The sequence below is a fragment of the Poecilia mexicana genome, unplaced genomic scaffold (genome assembly GCF_051168715.1).
Source record: "Poecilia mexicana isolate PSO_F unplaced genomic scaffold, ASM5116871v1 scaffold_9, whole genome shotgun sequence".
NCBI classification, from domain to species: domain Eukaryota; kingdom Metazoa; phylum Chordata; class Actinopteri; order Cyprinodontiformes; family Poeciliidae; genus Poecilia; species Poecilia mexicana.
The window spans coordinates 7,987,584-8,008,115 of NW_028263378.1; the positions used below are offsets into that span (position 1 = coordinate 7,987,584).

At 38.2% G+C, this 20,532-nt stretch overlaps 1 protein-coding gene across 3 annotated transcripts; it reads right to left on the minus strand.

The window, feature by feature from the left end:
• Positions 1-144: 144 nt before the first annotated feature.
• On the minus strand, positions 145-14,937 carry LOC106925809 (uncharacterized). 3 transcript variants are annotated; one of them, XR_001419931.2, is made up of 12 exons: positions 14,567-14,937; positions 11,003-11,446; positions 6,094-6,141; positions 4,867-4,905; positions 4,395-4,727; positions 4,242-4,274; positions 4,058-4,123; positions 3,428-3,517; positions 2,930-3,028; positions 1,907-2,023; positions 1,340-1,453; positions 145-1,251 (listed from the first exon to the last, which is right to left on the minus strand). XR_001419931.2 is itself a non-coding variant. In XM_015000328.2 (12 exons), the coding sequence occupies exons 1-11, from the start codon at positions 14,609-14,611 to the stop codon at positions 1,391-1,393; spliced, it is 1,377 nt and encodes a 458-aa protein (XP_014855814.2). In that variant the 5' UTR covers positions 14,612-14,937; the 3' UTR covers positions 145-1,251; positions 1,354-1,390. The 3 variants fall into 3 exon arrangements, 2 of the variants coding, with proteins under 2 accessions (XP_014855814.2, XP_014855802.2); XM_015000328.2 differs by having other exon boundaries at positions 1,354-1,453; XM_015000316.2 differs by having other exon boundaries at positions 1,358-1,453; positions 14,567-14,936.
• Between the last annotated feature and the right edge of the window lie 5,595 nt (positions 14,938-20,532).

A 20,532-nucleotide genomic window follows, 5' to 3' on the forward strand; every position in this document is an offset into this window, starting at 1 on the left:
TCTGGTCACCCTTGTCTGGGTTGGACAGAAAACACACAAAGCAGCACATTAAAGTTTCAAATGAGAGTAGAAAACACTAATGTTTTCTAACAGGCAATGTTTTTAAATGGTTGGTTGAGGTTAAGCTAGCAAGCCAACATCACGTCACTGAGTTAGAACTTTATTTCACAGATCAAGACTTTACTCTGTGTGTACAAAATGAATTATGAGATTCATTTTGATGTTCAATATCCTGTTGAATATCAAAGCTTGCTCTTTACAATGTAGCTTTGTAACATTAACAGTGGCACTTCGTCAAGACAGTGGACAATGGTACACAGAAATGAAATGGATTTGTGAATTTTTGAAGTACGGTTCTGTTAAAGGACATGAGCAGCAAATGAATAGCCCAAAGAAGACGATTCTTTTGCCGTCTTTCTTTAGTGTAAACCCAAATTAGTTGCTCTCCCAGCTAAAGCTAACAGCTAGTTCAATAGTGGCATACACCAAGGTGGAGTTCTGCTTTAAATCGTTGACTTGGTTCACATTTGGCAGTTGTTTACACAGAATCTGCTGTAAACAACTGCAAAAAATTGAGGTGGGAGGTGGAGCTTTACCAAACCCTTGGTAAAGCACCATGTGAAGTCATGAAACATGACTATAGTAATGGTTTAGTTAAGAATAAATCTTAATATTACTGTTTTTTTCCACACTCGTTCTATGCTGTTTTGACAGTATAGAATGAGACAAAATTTACCCCAGTTTTAATGTTATTGGAAGGTTTATGTTTTGAAAAGAGAGTGGTAAGCTAAACGACTTTCAAAAAACAGCAAAAAAAACAACACGACTCCGTCCAATAAACAAACTACAGACCCAATTATCAATGCTACAAGTCTACTGATATGCATAAAGTCTATGCACTGTGGAGAAAGATATTCTGAGACAGAAGATGCAAACATATTTCTGTTGCTGATTGTCATGCCTTCTCCTGAACTACTACAGTCAAACTCATTTATACGTGATTTTGTTGCATAGCAAAGTATTTAGAAGAACCAAAGATGCTTTTTTTTTCATAGGTCTCAGCTGCTGTCGTGAGAGAAGCCGTTCCTGCATGTTCACATCTGGTTTGATGTTTCAGCCGAGTACAGGACAGGAAAAGGCACTTCAAAGTGTGGATGCCCACTTCGATTTCCTGCCTGTTCTGCCTTAAGCCTTAAAAAATGAAAAGGTCTGGTGGACTCCCTGGAAAGCTTTGAGTCCTCCAATGGGAATCTGAAAGAGACAAAAGTTACAGGAGCATCATCATTAGTGGATAACTGCAAATAAAGCAGAAAGGTGTTTTAAAAGATTTATTTCATACTTTTAGAGTCTTACACACAGAAAAAGGTCTTCTGAGTGGTGTGGCTTGGCTTTAACCCTCAATGGAGACCTCAGGAACAATGTTTCCATTCTGTGTTATTTCCACTGGAAGCTCCTGTACCACAGAGAATAAGGGAATTTTTGTGAGCCTGCTGTAAAACACAAATACAGTTGAAACCAGAAGACTAAAAAGACATTAACCCTTTTCCTCACTTTCTGAGGTTAAATTAGATTTTGTATTAGGTCAGTTAGAATTACTGGTAACACTTTATTTGACAGGGTGACAGTCATAAACATGACATAACACCTGCCATGATCATGAAGGAGTCTTTATGAATGTCTATAACTGCTGTCATAAAGTGTCATTTGGTAAATAATGACACTTTCAATGCAAAGTTGCTCTAAAACTTGCCTTGAAAGTAAATTAAAAGGGGCAACTTTGCATTAAAAGTGTCATCATTTACCGAATGACACTTCCTGACAACATGGCAACCGATGAAGGCGGCGCTTTCAAGTATCCGGAAACTGTTAGCAAGGATGAGCCAGAATTATGCAGAAACTTATTTACCACTCCACCGAGCGACACAGCCTCAACAGGAAGCGGTCCCTGACATGGAACATCACAGCCTCCGGATTTCGCCTCTTCTGACAGCACACCCAGACACTTTTGGTTGGCAGCAGCAATCTGGAAAAGAAGGGACACGTGAAGTCCAAGGTCAGAGTGAGAACTTGACCATTTACACTTATTCTTCATATTTACCTCCTTAAAAATGTGTTCTGTTTTTGTTCCACTTAAACGTTTCCAATCAGCAAACAATTTTTTATTTTTGAAAAAATAAATGATGATTTAATTTTTTAAACTCCAATGATGCATTTTACTGGCTTCTGCATTGATGTGGAGGAACTATTGACATCCTTCTTTGCAAAATTGTTTCAATTAATTCACATTTTATGGTTTTAAGCCCTGCTTCAGGTCATGCCATGGTGTCTCATGAGATTTAAGTCGGTATCTTGATAAGGCCACTGCAAACCTGTCTTGTTTTTAAGGGTGCACTTTCTGCTGTTTCTGCTGTCTCATTGTGCTGATGCAATTTCACGTTAACTTGTTTTGCAGCTTGTGTGATGAGACTTACATGTTTTGTTTTGTTTTGATTGGGGCATAATGTGTTGCTTTCCGAGTTTTTCCATGTTTAAAGTCTGATTAAAGTCTGTTTTTGTAATTTCTCAGTTCTACTAATTTGGCATTAATCAAGCCATTGTGTGGCTCATAAATGTAAGTAGTCATAGACAATTCAAAATTTAACAAGAGGGAAAATTGTATTTTTATGTAGGGTCACATTAATCAGATGTGTTGTTTCTTAATTAATAAAATTCTCTTTTTTTAAAACATTCTTATTTGTTGCTCGTCTAACAATTTTATATCTAACAATATAAAATTGTTAGATGATATGAAACATTTACGTGTGGAAAAAAACAAACAAATATTTGGTTTTTTTTCTTGGCATTATGAAACAAATGACTAAGAGTATTGCTGCCGTAGGAGTAAATGTAACATTAGCATATTTTCATATATAAATGCTGCAGTGCCCACCTCTCCTGCAGGAGCAGCAGAAACTGTTTCAGGATCTGCAGGAGTAGCATCCGTTGATTCTGATTGGATGGTAAAAGCGTCTCCTGTTTCCTCTGCTTCCTGAATGTCAAAAAAAGGAAGAAAGAAAAGGTCTCAAAATGTCCAGCTGATAAGTTAACCTTGACATAAAAGCAGGGATCTACTGAGCAAGAAGCCCATTGTATTTGTCTCTCTCTCGCTTTTTTTTTAACTTTTTGATGATTTTTGGACTATTTTTGCTCTGCTTTTGTTTGTTACAATTTTTATCTAACTATAAAAAACAATTAGAAGCTACTCAGAAATCAGACCATGAATAGCTGAAATTGTAAATAACTAAAACAGACAAGGTTGTAAATGTTCTGCTGCTGTTTTCCCAACATATTCTTATAAACATATCAGTCAAGAACGACTATTGCAAAGTTATTCCAGTTATTCATGACCAACAAGCATAAAGTAAAGAGGACTTTGTGCAAATCCCACCTGCTGCACAACAGGAGACGTCGAAACATCCTTCGCTGTTGACACAGATTCAGTGGCAGCTAATTGTTGGAGCAGCAGTTCAGCAGTTCCCTGAGGGACAGAAGGAAAACATGAGAAGGGATTGTTTCCCATCTTCAAAACCTTACAGCAACCAAAAACCAGTTGATTGTAATTTCATGGATTACCAAATGGATTACAAAATGAAATGGTGTTTCCATGACCGAACGCTTGTTAGTTGAGAAATCATTTCCAAAACAACAGTAAATGCACATAAACAAAAACATGTTTCAAGTGTGGTAATAGCGCATTTCATTATTTTAACAGTTTGAGGCAGTCTGTATGCAGCAGTCTGATTCTTCAGGTTTTATTGCTTTGGATGTGATGCTATGAACGCAGATTTGTGCTAATGTTGTAAACCTCAATTGTCCAAGCTCAAGACCTTTAAGGGGATCCGGTCGCCAAGGTGACAGAGATGTTAGTTCAGATATTGACTGATTGAAGTCTTTAAAAGTCGGGAGGTCAGTATCCAAGCTCAGTGATGTCGTAAAATTAGCAGCTCAGACATAAAAACAATATAATTTCTATCAAATTAACATTTCTTGACATGTGTTAATAAACTCTTGGTTGTACCTCTGCATGCTCAACAACAGGAGGCTCAGCTTCATCCAGAGGAGCTTCAGTGATTGTATTTAGCACCTGATGAGATAAAAGGCTCCCATGTTACAATTTAACAGAGCAACTGCATTTAGTAAAGTGTAATTATTAATAATGTTGTTGTTGTTTCTGAAAGTGGAATAAACGATAAGGCTCTTACTGCTGGGATTTCCACAGGAGGGCTAGCAGCTTCCTGATGCAGCCAGACAAAATACAGAGACGTCTGTTGTTGACTTTGAGGAAGTAGTTACAGTGACATAAAGAAACACTACATAATGAATCAATCATATGAGATTTACATAAAATTATTAACCTCTATGGCTGCAACAGGCTGGACACTGAGTGCAGCTGAGTCTTCCAGTTTTTCCTCCCCATCCTCAGGTGGCTCTGCAGGCTCCACTGTTTCTATGACAACCTCCACCTCTGATCCAGCGTCAGATTCGTTTTTTTCTGCAGCAAGTTCTACTTCAGCAGGACTTTGGTCACTGGTGAGATCTTCTGCCACTGGTTCTTCAGCTTGTTCCTTTACCGACTCTGATATGGTTACCTCTTCAGCAATGGACACTTCTAGTTCCTCCTTGGTCTCAGTGTCTTCTTCTGCCAGGGTCACGTCTTTCTGAGAGTCTGCCTCGCAGACATCCTGTGTCTGCAAAGTTACCACGACACAAAGCATGCAACATTACTCCAGAGAACAGAAATGCTCCTGAGGAATACTGACTTTTCTTCATAGAGAAGAGTGGATTGCATTCCACTACCAGAACGTCTGGGGTCATAGAGAAACATACCTGACCCATCTCTTTCTGTGTGTCTTCATTGTCTTCTGTCTAGATAAAATACAAAATACATTTTTAGTTAACCTTTTATAATAAGATGGATACATATGAATAAATCCATGATTAGATTCACAGACAACTTAAAACAACTGAATATGTGCTCAGGAAGAGCCAACTAAACACACCCGCATTAAAAACTTAATGAATTTGCACCACCTTCACAACTCTTTTATAATAATAGGGACTTTTTAGCAGCACTCCTTTGTTATTCTATTTCTGTTTCTGTCATGCTTGCTCTACATTAGATTTGTCTTTCCTTAAATGTTTACTTACTCATGTTTATGCGATTTTTCATCCTTTTGCATTCAGTTTATTCTTTAATTGTCAGACGTCTGTTTAGCTCTTTCCAGGACATTATTACTCCTCCTCTGCTCCTCTTGTGCCATAGCTCTCTCCCTCAACTTGCCTCTCTTGTCTCCACCCACAGCTGCTTGTTAGTTAGCTGCTTATTTACTTGCAACTTACGTTTTTGCCATATTCTGTTTAGAGAAAAGAACAATTCCAAACAATATATACTTGCTCAGTCTTTTTCTGAACATACTGCCCTGAAACCCAAAATGTAGCATGCTGCAAATGCAACACTAAACCAGTTAGAGTACTGGGTTTGATTTTGTAATTTCTTTGAGAAATTTAAGGTGAATTTGCTTGAAGGGCAAAAAGAAGCATGTCTATCGTGTTGATTGGCAGCAACAATTGGTTCCCTCCGGTTACTGTCGACGTCTTTCCGCCTTGGCATTGAGTTAAAACACACCTGTTTGCTCCCAAGTGAGCTGCCAAAAGATCCTTACACGTACTGAAGATAAATTTAAAAATTGTTTCTTCAGGCAGCACCCGGTTGAAACCTTCACTCTAAAGTCCTGTGGAAGCAGCAAAGAGTCTTTTGCATGACTTTAGCTGTTACAAGGGTTGTCTGATTTGAGATTTGCTTTACAATGCATCAGGCCAAACAATAAAATATAAAATATAGAGCACAGTATTTTAACCCAGAATTTGTGGCTCTTTAGGAGGAGCTGATTTATAAAAATCCTCAGGCTGGCATCAAAACCTGCTTCACTCAGACGCTCACCTGCCTAATCTGCCTCTGGCTTAAAACAAGAAGACATATATGCTTGATTCAAGTTACAGTCAGGGGCAAAGCAAAGTGTTTTAGGTAAAAATGAAAGTTTAAATCAGATTTACTTCAGCTTCTACAGCAGCCACCACTGGAGCCTCATCTGGGGTTGTAACCTGTGAAGAAGAAGAGGTCAAAAATTGTATTCTTACGTCAACAAAACGAAAGAACACCTAAAGATAAAGAGTGTTTCTTGACAAGCATGTTCAACAAAACTGCCTCATTCTCTGCAGCTTGCTTCTTACCTACAAATTTAAAGGTCAAGTTTAGGAGGGACACACACTGGGCTTTTAAAAATGTGCCCAAAGCGAAACGAGCTTCTAAACTACATTTTGTCAGCCTGGAGCCATTTAACAGAAAATAAATATCCCAGTGAGAGCCTGATCAGGTTTTCTCTGGCCATACCAGGAAATGCGTGCCAGAAGTAGCTTGTAAACTTGGGCTCACAGTTCTGCACTAACGCAAACAGCCAGTGAACGTTTTCTTTAGACGCTTTGTGTGTGATCAGCGCAACAGTTTGGAGAAAGGGGAGGAACGTCCTACGACCTGCATGAAAACCTCGCAACCAACTGGATGATTCGAAGCAGTAACTCCCTCTCTCTCTTCACTCCTCTGTATTTTTCAAGTCAGATCTTTAAAACTGTCTTTGCCATCAACTCAGTTCTTCCATTTCAATAATCTTACAGCATATGTTATCCTCATTCATCACTCTGCATGACCATATGACGAGATATCCTGTAATGTACCATTTTTAAGACCTTTAAAAGTGTGAAATGCAGAAATCCAAAACATTTCTGGCATAACTTACAGAAAGGGTTGGTCTACTAATAAAATTATTTTTCTGCACTTCAAGTGTTGCCGCTGTCTTCACTTCACCTTAGGGATGTGTTAAATGCACGCCAGGGTTTGCCAGACTAAATCTGTAAATTACCTTTAATTAGGTCTCAACTTTGAACATTTGTTCATTAATTGCTTCCTCCATCACACCACTTCTTTTATTTGAAGACTACGACTTTTATTTTAGGTGCATTTCGCTCTTTGTTAAAACACAAACCTCACCGACTCCCGAGAAACTACAATAAACCAGCTTCAGCTGAGGAATTGTGCTCTATGACAGGAATACAAAGACCTTAAGCCGGGTTAGAAAACAGCCCTGTCAGAAACGCCTCTGATCCAAATCCCTGAAAACAAAACAATCCTTCTCAATCCAGTTTACTGTAGTTTCTTTGGGGGTTCAAAAATAAAATATTTGTGTTAGTTAATTACTTCCAGCTCAGTTGTCATGAACAATAATACAAGCTGGCTTAAAAATAGGGATATTAGAAGTTTGCTAATAAAAGTTATTGTAAAGAGTGCTTGAAAGTGCTAATGGTAAGGAACCCAAGAGTGGAAAAGAAGTAGAGTCACGAGTCAGAGCTAATAAAAAAACAAAACAAGACGATAAACGTATATTTAAATACCTCAAAAACATTAAGCAAGTTAATCGTGCTTTATAAACTGTATTATTGACTAACCAAGTTATAAAATTGTATCAATAATGATCTTAAGAGGGAATTAGAAATCCTTAGATTTAATTTTTTTTTATTTGCAGAAACCCATCCAACCTCCAAAGAACAAACATAAACAAAATGTCCTTAAATTCTCTGCACTTTTACAAGAATATGAGAAATTTTTAATATCAGGATGGTTGATAACTTTTATTCCAATCACAGTCTGGAGAATGTAACCCACTGAGGTAGCTGGTATTGTTTTTAGAGAGTAATAACTAAAAATTGCCAGATGAGAAGAGAAGCCAGCCAGGCCTTTCAATTTCCTAATAGCCGTCGCCTAAATGATCACTGGGGCGGCATCCACTGTGCAGCCAAGTGTGTTGAGCCATACTGGCAATCACAGAGATGCTCATGAATATTGAAAACCTTCATACTTTGATGATAAATAATTTAGCTTTACCTTGTGCCAGTTCTTTTTCTAAATGTAGGACAAGTTTACCGTATGAAATATCCTCCAAGTTGTCATGTATATAGACCAGCTTTCATCAAATCATTTAAATCTGCAAGTAAAGGCCTTCTCCAGAAAAAAAAAGGCAAAAAATAAACTTACAGTTAATATAAAGAGAACTCCAGCTAAAATGTTGAAGTCAAGTTACAGGTAATATGATAAACAGAGAGCAAAAGGGATGGAAGAAAGTGATAAGGTGATCTTTAAGTCAGTTTTAGATAGGCTGCTAAACATGCACTCATGCAAAGCTATAGCTGAATACAGTACACACTCCCTCCAGCTACTACAACTAGAGGGACGCCATGTTCTGATCTACAGTAGATACACATGCAGCCTCTGTGAAATTTGTCTCAAACTGAAACTGTCATGAGCAAGTATTAGACAAAGTTTGAAAAGAGAGGGAAGAATCCTTTTAACTTTAAGACGGATGTAAAAATGACGTTGCCAAATATGGGAGTGAAGGATGCATGCAAATAGAGAATAGCAGTGAGAGACCAAATGAGGGAGGAGTGGCGAACAGAAGCACGGTAGGAAAAAGGTACAAAATGTTCAGCTCAAGCAGAAGCTCCATCTTTAGCTGCTTCAGGCAGCAGTGAACGGAAACACCCGACTCAGCAGCTGTGTCTAATCAAGAAGAGGCGTATGCTCACCTGAAACTCAGCGGCATCGAGAAAGAATCAGTTTTGTCTCACCAATTTATGTCTGCACTGCTTCTGCGTTAAGCTTGTTCTCTGAGTTAACTTTGGTAAAGCGCCACACTCTTATGGGGATATTTTTGTCCAAACAATAGGTCAAATTGTTATTACCCTCTGGAATTCACAAGGTTTTCGTAAATGGAGTTTGAAAATCTCAGAAACTGTGAAAACTTCTGCAATTGGAAAAATGATTTGTGGCTTATTAGTTCATCTGTTGAAAAGAATTTGTGTCTGTAGAAACTATTTTAATTTGTGATTCATCTTTGTGCTGTTTGTCCAGACACAAAGTAGCATCTGTATTTGAAGCATCTGCCTTCTGCATGTTAATATTGAGTTTGAGCTTTTTAAATAATCTTAAACTGATCAGACAGGAACCAATCAAACTGGTCAATTAGAAGACTGATTGTTTTGTTGTATTGAAAGTTCTACTATAGTTCTGCTAAAGGTTTACCTATTCATACACTATTGCATGTGGCAATTTCAACAAGCTTGCAAAGTTTTTCCATTCCAAAAATACATTATGTCAAACATACCTTTACTGGCCACATCATTAGGTACGCCAATTTGTTGACAAAAATAGCAAATCAGCCGGTCACAACCGTAACCACATCCTACTACCACTGCTACTTCCTGAAGCCTAAATTTAACATCGGAATGGGGAAAGGAAAGGGATTTAACTAATCTCTTGGGTTTACAGAAAATGGTTCAGCAAATAAAATCTAATTTGCAAGCAGCAGTTCTGTTGACATCAGAGGTTAGAAGATGTGCAGGCTGCTTCGATACAGCAAAACAGAACAGAAATGATGGCTCAAACAAAGTTACAGCCATGGCGAGGTAAATATCAGCTTTGAATATTGATATTACAATTTAAAATTAAATAACTGAAAAAAGATTGGCGGCAACAAAGAAGAAGGACGTGTTCAAAATGCTCAAACTCCGCAAACCCCCCTTTTTACAAGATGACAGAGGAAACATGAAAGTTCACTGTATCTAGTATCATCAGTGATTTATATTTTTATAGAAAACCTGCAGGTATGATTTAGCAGATAAATCCAGAATACGCTTCCTGCAAGTGGGTAAAAGTAAAACGTCATCACACCCTTCTTGCCTATATATCAAAAAGCAAAATATGCATCTGTCTCTCATTCACCCACGAAAAATGTTCATTTTAAAGTTACTGTTAAATGGTGAAAACACCATTCACTGCTGCAGGCTGCAAACCTCTCCTTTATTTTCCCCCTGCTTTCTAAATGGAACATGTTGTTCTCCCTGCTTCACAGCCTCCATCATCTGCCTCCCTCCTCCACTGACCCTCCTGCTGCACGTTTGCCCTCTAATATTCTATAAACACCAAAATGTATGAAAACAATCCTTAGAGCATCTATGTGATAAAGCTTGTGTGTAATAAATGTCACAAAAGACCCAAAAGATACAGATACAGATACACGTATCTCTTTGGTATTTTATTGTTCACCACCCATTTTCTTTTCTGCCCTCACATTTCAAAGTGACAGGCATATCGTACAGGCATTAAAAATGAAAAAGTGATCATCATGTCTTCTAACTAAGATCTGATATGGGATTTGAGATGCAGGAAGTGAGACTCCATTGCTATTGGCTGTTAATCTTATTGGTTTGGTTCAAGTTCAGGATCTTAACAAGAAATAAAAATAATGATGAAAGAGCAGCTAAAGTACAGAGAAAAAACTTTCAAAGACTTTCAGAAAGTCTTGAGACCTGTTGATCAAGACAGAGAGGAAAACAAGTCAAGCTTCTTTGCAAGCAAAATATAATAACTGCCAAAGCAAAACAAAACGGAAAGAAAGTAAATTGACAGAAAGCTGGCCTGACTATAATGCACCAGGAACATAATAACTGCCTGTCTATGTGTTAACACAAAGCATCTGACAGTCAGTCAAAATAACAAACAAAGGTCACCACACAGGAAGGATGACAAAAGTGTGCGGATGCACGTCTGTCCCATCTGGTTCCAAAATTTGGCTACTATTACATCTTGGTACCAACCACCAGGCACACAACACTCAAACAGGATTTCTGATCAAACTGCCAGGTGCTGCTAATGGTTTCTAATGCATCTTCATGCTCTATTGGATGCTCGAGTAACTGCCTGTAGCACACCCTTAGAGAGTCTCCTCTAGGTGTAAAGGTTTCTTCCAAATCGAATCACTTCAATAAATAGAACTTCTCTACATTTGTACCAAGTTACGTGCAAATCGGACCATTCCTTCAGAACTCGCAAATGAAAAAGAAATGATTTAATTACCTCAGAGACGGGCTCTGCTTCAGAAACAGGAACCTCGGCCTCTTTCGCCAGATCGGCTTCAACCGTAGAGGGCTCCGCTGGAGGAATACTTTCAGCTGGTGCTTCTTTGGCGACCCGTGCTGGACCTTCGACTTCATCCCCCACTCTGGATTCCACCTCCACAGTAGCCTGCTCCAACAGCACACCATCATCTGCTGCAGCTACCTCAACTACGAAGGCCTCTGCTGCTTCTTCTTTCACAACAGGCTGTGGTTCAAATTTTGGAGGCTCCACTGCAGGGGCGGAGATGGGAATGGCCTGTGGGGGCTTTTCTCGAGTGGGTGGTGAAATCTTAGCTGCTTTTTTGGGCGTTGCTGTAGGGGGCGCACTAATGGCAATCCCTGAGCTGGCTTTGATTGGTGGATTGGCTGCATGCTGATCCTCAAGTGCTCTCCTCTGGGCTTGCTGCAACAAGGAAAAACAGAAAAATGAGTTTACCGAACAAGTATGCTCAAGATGAGTTTTGATGTTTATCGGCACAGATATATTCATTTTTATGCATTTTATAATGATGCAGCTATATAACTGTCCACATATACTTGACTAACTATTAAGCTATTTCACATTTTGTCATGTTACAACCACAAAATCCAATCCATTCATTGGGATTTTAGGTCATGAACTAATATGAAGAACATGAAAATTGTGATAAAGAAACAAAATCATAGTTTTCAAAATTCTGACAACTCTAAATAAAATCCACTCCAACTAGTAATTTAGTCTCAGCATAAATCAGAGAACATTACTGATCAAAAAGAGCCGTGAACGCCAAGGAACAGACAGGTCAGGGATGAAATGTGTACAAGTTTCAAACAAAGTAGGTTATAAAACAATTTCCTAACAATTATTTGAAGCCTTTACCAATAATTTGCGTGAAAATAGAAAGAGTGTAACTGCAAATATAAAAAGACATGGCTGTCCACCTAAAATGACCGGCAAGCAGTAATAAAGCATTCATTAATACAGCATCCAAGAGGTTCACAGTAAATACTGAGGACCTGCAAGCTGTCAACAGCACAGCTATGAATCTGTCACACATAATCCCAATAAAACCCACTAAAGTTTACAGTTGTAATGTTATATTACGGAAAACATTTACAGGTGGTAGTATTGTTTCTGCGAGGTTTTTCTAATGACAGGCCTGATACAATACCTCGTGGAACTTTAACTGGATTTTACTTTTAAATGCCCTTAAAAAGCTTGATGTTACTGGCGAACTGCAGCTCATTCTAGCGCCTGCAGGAATACCAGACATGCGCCATACTTGCCAGGTTCAACATATTTTTCAGCTTTGGACAAAACCCCCTCAGGCTTTGGTGGAGATTTTAGGAGGGCAGACCACTGGAGGGAGGGGGCAGCTGGGACTGGACCCAACAAGGCTAGTTAGATAATGGGAGCTAATTAGTTGAATCAGAACGGTCCTGACAGGTCTGGTGAAGCGGGAAGAGAAACCGTGCGAGTCAGCAGCACTGATGGGTGCCCTGCGGGGCAGACAGTGGGTCTAATCACTTCATAATCAGGTTATAATCACTCCCCAAAAATGCTTTTGTTAGGCCAACAGCCAGCTCGGCATTGCTAGACCTGTGGTGCAAGCCAAAAGTGGGGGTGTGTACGTCCTGTCCTGTCCATCCAACCACCGTCAAAACACGGCCCCTGTTGCTGATGTCCAAACAAAGCTTGACATTAAGCAACCCATGCTGGACTGGGAACAGGAGAAAGACAATTTATAAAGAACCAAACTTATAGAACAGAAACAGACACACATCAGCCAGGGTTCTGATTTCTCTAAGGTGATTAGTGATAACATAAAACTGAAGATGACTTAAGGAGACAGTTTTATCTAAGTGTCAATAGTGGACTCTGAAAAGTAGCGAGACTGTGCACATTCTAACCTGGCAAAACCTTTTCAGGCCATTCCTACAGTCAACACATCACCAAAACCAGCCCTGTGGTGCAGAGAGGAGCAGACTCCAGATAAAGATGGAGGATTTGGGCAACAACAGAGCTAACCTGGGTTGTCTCATCTGCTGGAAAGCCTGGTAAAACATCTGTGGTTTATTATTTTACTTAACAGAGAGAATACACATTGATAACAATTAAAAACACGTCCTAGCGTTAGCGAAAGGTTATATTTTGTCTGTTGTCCATAGACAGGTTTCAGGGGTTCTAATTGGTGATTGGCAAGGTCAATTAATGAATCAAAAACAAAAGATTCTTTCCAAATCATTAAATGAGCCAAAGCAATGAACTGTAAACCAAACAGCACGTACATTTTTGGGGTTTACTAACAGTCAGTTATGACTGCTTTGAAGCACACATAAGGATAATCTTCTAATTTCTTCATTTTCCAATAGAATCCAAATTATCTCTATGAAGGAAACTACAACACATTTGTTTCTTACCTAAGGGTAACAGTTCCCAAGAAAACAACAAAGGGAAAATCATACTGCCTTAAAAGAGCCAGATCAGAGCATCTGTACTACAAAATCCAAAAGTCTAATTCTGACATTTAAAAGGCTTCTAAATCAAGTGTTAAAGAAATATCCTTATAGTTACATAACAGGCAGGACAACATGCAAAAAGGAATGAAAAATGTTACGACACCAAAAGAGCAGCTAACAAAACTGGTGTTTTAATAGTTTATTTAATTAATGAAGCAAAATTGTTTAATTTGCTATTAACAGAGAGTGGATTCCAGTCCACTGCTTCTTTTACAAAAAAATATATATATATATACCAAAACTTTTCTTTTGGGTAATAACAGTCTCGTCTCTCTTTTCTTTAGATGGTAAAAAGTTGTTATTTTGTTGGTTACATAATTAGCAAATATTTGCATGATAAATGTAAAAGAAAATGCTAAATATCTGCATGTAAAAAGATGTTCATGGTTTCAAAGTAAACCTTTGCCCTTGAAGGAAATGGAGCTTCTGTGTTACTTTCTCACTCACACAGATCTCCACTCTGCCACACCCACTCATTTCCCTTGAGCACTCCGCGTTCAAAAATAGTTCTACCCCAGACACAAGAGAAATAGAAAAGGAGATGGAATCGTATAAATTAGTGAGTTACTTATATTAAGACAAAGACATGGGTTCTGTGTTGGGTTGTTGCTGTTTTTTATTTTTTCTCACGTGTTTTAGAAAGTGCTGTCCAGTTGTAAAATAAAACAAAAACATATAATGATTGAATTACGTTAATCACTCTCAAAATGGTTGAATATGGCTATATTAGATTTTGAAGAATAAAATCCTCTTAGGTTAAGTTTGGTTATCTTGTTCAGTGGAATTCATGCATGTACATATTTTTTTCCCCACCTCTACCTTCTTTCTGCAGTTTTATGCTAAACCTGAAGACTAACTAACTCAAAATAAGCCGTCAAACAGTCAGCATTGTTTGTGTTTTCATTCACTTATAATAAAAATTTCACGAGAAAAAAAAAAGAAAAGAAAGAAACGCACAGTGTCACTACTCTAGCAGAGAAAATCTGTTTTGCTAACAATAAAAAGTGCGCCTGTCATCACTCACCACCCTCCTCATGCGACGCTTGTTCTTCTTCCGCTTGCTTGGCATTTTGGGCGAGCTGCTGGAAAAAAACACTCAAAAAGACTGAAAGGAGCGAAACGGGCAGAGAGAGCAATGTGGATGTTTATAAAAGCCTCCTCTTTTCCCCCTTTTACCTTCGCGCCGAACCTATAGGCGGACTGGGATGGAAGATGGGAGGGGGAGCGTGTAAGAGGCAGAGAGCGACAGCTAAAAGACGCGCGCATGCGCACCGCCGCTGCGTTACATGGCTGGATGAGCGCTGGACGACCTACCTACATTTTGGACGGTAAGTTGCGTTATGTAAGAGCTCCATCAAAGCACAGAGAGAAAGACAGAGAGGTCTACTGGCTTGGGACGCTTTTTTGACTCGCATTTTTAGGTTTTCTGCTGCATTGTTGTTTTGTCAGCCAGATCATAAAAAACTGCCCCGCTCAGTCAAAATCATGAGAAGACATTAACTGAACACATTCCTCCAGAGAAATTAGAATGTGCAACTACAAACAGAGTTTTGAATGGGTTGAAATCATAAAGCAAAAAGAATGGATGGCATTGTTTGATGCTGGGAACACAAAGAGAGAAAACTCGCCCGCTGGACTGCAGAAGCTGTAAGGACCCATTGTCTGAAACTTCTTGGGCAGCAGGGAATGTATGCTTATTACATGAAATAAATACGCTTTTGTGTTGGCCACATTTATTGGCTTTTACTTAAAAGCCCTAAAATAAATGTATTTTGTATTGCAGTTATAATCTTTCTCTTAAGAAAAATTCAAAACCTGACTTTTAGTCAAAGTATACGGTATACAGGGTGTTCAATTATTAGAACAATCCCTAATAAAAATTAATGTAATACAAGCTTATTTTATTTAAAACCTTAATTTTTATGGATGACTGTTGCTTCGCCAAGCCTTTCTCATCTGGATACGGACCCGATTTTCTACCAGTAAACTGAACATTGGTCACCAGCAGGATAAAAGTCTGATTATGGCCAAATCAACACAGATCTTATACTGGCAGAGCCAAAAATCTAACAAGGTTTGATAGCTAGAATTTCCACTCTGACACTATGCCACTGCAATAGAAGACTACTTTATCTGAAAGTTTTATTTTACACGTCTTTACCGAGAGCATAGATAAACAATACATTTGTGGATTCTTTATTTCCCAGGTGTTGTTGGACGTAGTCATTTGATATTCATGCCATGTGGCAGTTTTGCCTGTGGGCTGGAAGCTTAATTTTCTCCTTCAGTGTCATTGAATGCATATTAGTTGTGTGCAGTGATTCCAACCTGAAGCTCTAGTTCAGGATGAACATTATGATCACTGGCTAATTGAAGAACAATTACATTTTTGCCCTGTCAGCTTTCTCTATTACAACTACAAATATTGTAATAAAGTTGGTCCTATTATTCTGGCTTACATTTTAAGTTGTGTTTTATGTTGTTTAAACGTAAAATGTTATCTATGCAAATTCAGTCGATGTTTTGAAACGTGCACCAAGCTTTTGTGGATTTCCTCTTTCTTATTGATTCAGAAATATACATCTGGCCTTTGCAGATTCGCACAGATTCACCTCTTATAGCTTATATTTTGTGATGCAGTTACATGTTTTGGTGTCATTTAAAGTATGCAAATATAACCGGTCTGCAGTTCACCTCAAAATGCTGACATGGATTGTTTTCTTTGCTAGGATGTGATCAATCATCGTTGGCTGTATTTCACTCAGCAGATAACATGTCAGCTTTGACAAGTAATCTGAAGTTTTTCCTTTTTTTAAAGTATTCAAAAAAGTCAGTTAGGTTAGTCCTGTACCTCAGTCCTGTGAGCACACATCGACATGAAGGATAGAGAAAAGGAATCAGCTCAGCAGGTTTGTCAGGTTACATGGCCAACGGGTTAAATGCTGTGAAATCAAACAGCTAAAACAGAAGAGAAGCACAACAAAAGGCTTTAACAACCATTAAATACAAGCAATAAAAGTTTAATGTGCTTCTAAAACTTAATTGTTTATGATCATTTGTGATGGTAATTTACAAAATTATGATTTAAACATGTCATGAGTGAGAGCTTTAGTTCAGAAACTTGCGTGAATCTTGCACTCACTAATGAGTGTCTTGTTCATCAGTGGACAGATCATAAAGCATATGTGCTGGGAGGGCCAATGCTGAGTGATTTATCTTTTTATTTATGCATAAGTCTAGTGAAGTGGTAAGACTGCTGTCATACCAGAAACCTCTCAGCATTTTAGAGGACATTTCAAATAAAACAGTTTCTACAAATAACTGGATGGCTCTGGCAGACGGGAGGCACCAACCTGCCTGATTACTTGTGATAGAATGTGCACTGAAGCTGTCATCAGGTTAAAAGTCATTAATTTAAAGAGAAGGAATGTTGTCTGCCAAGTAACACCCATCCATGGTAACCTCCTCTGTCACATCAATCAGACACACATCCTGGGACAAAGCCACCATTATAAACTGGGATCTTTAAACATCCTTTCATAACCAATCAAACTCCTTGGACCTTTTCACCTTTTGTCATGTTACAAACTCAACTTTCAATGTATTTTATTGACATTTTACATCATGGAGTTGCATGAAGTTGTGCATACTTTTAAATAATATCATGAATGTACATATTTATTTATTTGGGAGCGGTAAAAACACAGTTTAGCACTCACTAATGAGTCGCAATATATCACTTAACTATGCTTTTCTGTGTCATTTGTTCCTTTACTTGTAGCTTGTATAGTGTTGCTCTTGGAAATATTAATTTAAATATGGTGCAAATGTACTGTGTCTGTTGTAAAGAGCCAACTACTACTCAATATTTTATCATCAACAAGGAAGTTTAATAATAGCAAGACAATATGAATCTAGTCCACTCCCACAGCTCATTATTTTAATGTTTATAATTTTTTTATTAGTGGCACAGTAGCCATCCACGCACAGCGTTGCATGCATGTGTAAAGAGTCACAGCTCTTTGGTGATACGAGCCAGACAAATATCACAGAGCAGTGAAAGACTCGCTGAGCACGTCATCTTCTGGAGTAAAACCAGGTATTAATATAACCAACCATGGATAAAGTTGTCAAAGTACAGATAAACACACTTAAACAAAATATTCCCTGAATATTTTCAGAAACTCTCTTGACCTCTTCCTCTCTATAATTGCACACACCGTACACAGACAAAAGTCAAATCCCGTTCATTCCTTTTCATATTGTCCTGTCTTCTGTTTGTCCACTCGGCCTCGGGCTTAGTTCTGCCTCTAAATCTGTTCCAGGATCCAGCATGTGAAGTTCAGACCATCTGAATGAGAATATGTTAGGAACTCAGCAGGACTTCTCTACCTAAAAGAAGAAACTAATTTCAGACTTTGTGTTCCTAAATTTTAACTCTACACCATTACATCATTTTGAATGTCCTGCTTGTTGAACAGCTTGATTGTTTTCAGGTTTTGTGACTTTAAAACCACAAACTTGGGAAAATGTAATTGTTATGTATATACACAAAGTTGAAGGAAAACCATGCAAGATGTTCTGAATGTTTTACAAATAAAATCTGAAGTTTGTCTTTCTTCCACGTGTTTGCAGTGCCTCCTACAGGGTGTATGGCAAACTGCATGTTACGTCTTATAGATTTATTTCAACAAGTCTTGTTATTTTTGCTCAAAGACCAAATTTGGAGTGGACCGGCTGTTCTCCCACCTGAGCTGTGGATCCCTGCAGAACCTCCAGAGTTTCCTTTGGCCTCTTTATTTTTTTCTCTGACTAAGGCTCTCCTGGTCTTTCAGTTTATGTAACTGAAAATCTCTTTTTGAGGTACCGTATTTTCCGCACTATAAGGCGCACCTAAAAACCTTCAATTTCCTCAAAAGCGACAGTGCGCCTTATAATCCGGTGCGCCTTATAGTGCGGAAAGTACGGTATTTAAAGCGTTGAGGTACTATTTAATAAATAACTGCTGCTTTAGACTTCTTCGCAGCCATTCCTAAACTTTCTGCTGTGTTTGGTCTTCATGATTCTGTTTGTTCACTAATATTTTGTAGCGAACCTCTGAGGGGGTTAATACACATGCACATCTTAATTGTAAAGCATTTTTAACCTATGCCTCCTCTATCTATCTCATAAAATAAAGTGTGTTTGAAATGTGACAAAATTTTGAAAATTTCAAGGTTTATGAATACATTGTACTTTTTCTTCATTCTAATTTTTTCTTTTTCTTTCTTTCTTTCTTTTTTAACCATACATTTAAAACCAGTCAGTTACTCAACCTTACAGCAAGCTGCTCCAAATAGTGTTACAATGTTTAATTGGTTAAATCAATACAGGCTGATTTACTCTAAAATGGGGTTATAAATAAAACCAAGAAAAAGAGAATGGAACTGAAAGGAGCACAAGAGTATCAGAATGAAGTGGGAGAAACATTTTGTAGGTAAAAATATGCTCTGTAACTTAAAGCCCCACAAAAAGAAAATTATGATGCTGTCTCCATATTAACAGTTGTCTTGTGTTCTTATATCTAAAAAAGCTATAAAAAAAAGAAATCTGGAAGAAGGCAAACTTTAGGATCTTGTTTCCATACTATGGACCTTGCAGTTATCAGGCTCCTCTCCTGTGGAGACTTTTTGAAACGTTCCTTTCTAAAGCTCATAGTTAAAAACAGAGGAATGTTTGCCTGGTAGTTGGTGGGGGAGCAGAGGGAGGTGGCGTGAAAGGCCTGATGCAATGCTCTGCTTCTCTCATGCCTCATTGTGAGGGGTTAGGTTATCCTGGGCTGCCTCTGCAGATATGCTGCTGGGCTTAGGCTACTAGAGAATAAAATTATTACTTTTCCTCACTCTTCTGCTTTTCCCTTCCACTACTCTCAAATTTGAGACATTTGCTGTTAATTCAACTGTTAACTTTTTGTTTTCTGTAAGTTTTTTTTACTCTATAGTAGCTACATCTACTGTGGTGTTTTGTTTGGCATCGGCTGAGATAATGCTCCCAAAAACTAAACCCTCTTCCTCTCCTGCTTTTTTACTTGTCATTACTCCTACATCAGTTCTCCTGCTGGATTTATATACATCTTTCCCAGGGATCCCAATAAATGTGGAGGGTGCTGTAGATACAATTCTCCTCTTTAGCTCATCCGATCTGCTAATGTACTATACTGATTGTTGTATATGGTTCATTTGAGTGGTTTATTTGAACTTTCAAACCCAGTTATTCAAGCAAATTACACAATCAAAATATATAATGCAATTTACAAGTCAGATGATATAAGTTTAACGCCATTTTCAACCAAGTTGCTGCAACAGCCTTCATACTATCACCTTTCTGAATCACATTTTCCTCCTGATAACCTCTGACACATTTCAGCAATAAACGCTTAATAGTACGGAACCAAATGTCCATACAAGGCCGGGTTTGGTCCAATCACGTGTTCCTGCTAGGATCATGTTCCCTGTGCAGAGGGTGACTCACAGCAGCCACAAGAACAATTTAAATGCAAAAGCTATATTTATCCTTATCGTACAGAGGTCTGCGCGGACCTATCAGTAGATAAGATCGTCATACAGTGACAGATTTCAAAATGAGGATTGTTGAAAAAGGCAGGTATGAAATAGAGAGCTGCCTGAAATGTGTTTTTAGAAAGCTGATGAGTTTAACAAAGAGAGAATTTTAAACTTTTTTCTTTTTGCTGTCAATGATGTGATTCAATAAAAAATGGTTTGTATGTGCATGTACTGCCATCTGGTGTCCAGTTTGAACCAAACAACCTCAACCTCCACATTTTGTGTATGTAGAAATCTTGACATGTGGAAAGAGAAGTTCAGTTACACTCATTTTTCTTTACTCTTTTTTTTTGCCTGAACATTTTAGGTCCTGGATTACAGATTTGGCAGCCCTGTGAACTTCCTTTTGAAGAGAACTGGCCAAATTATGACGATTTCTTTAAAATAA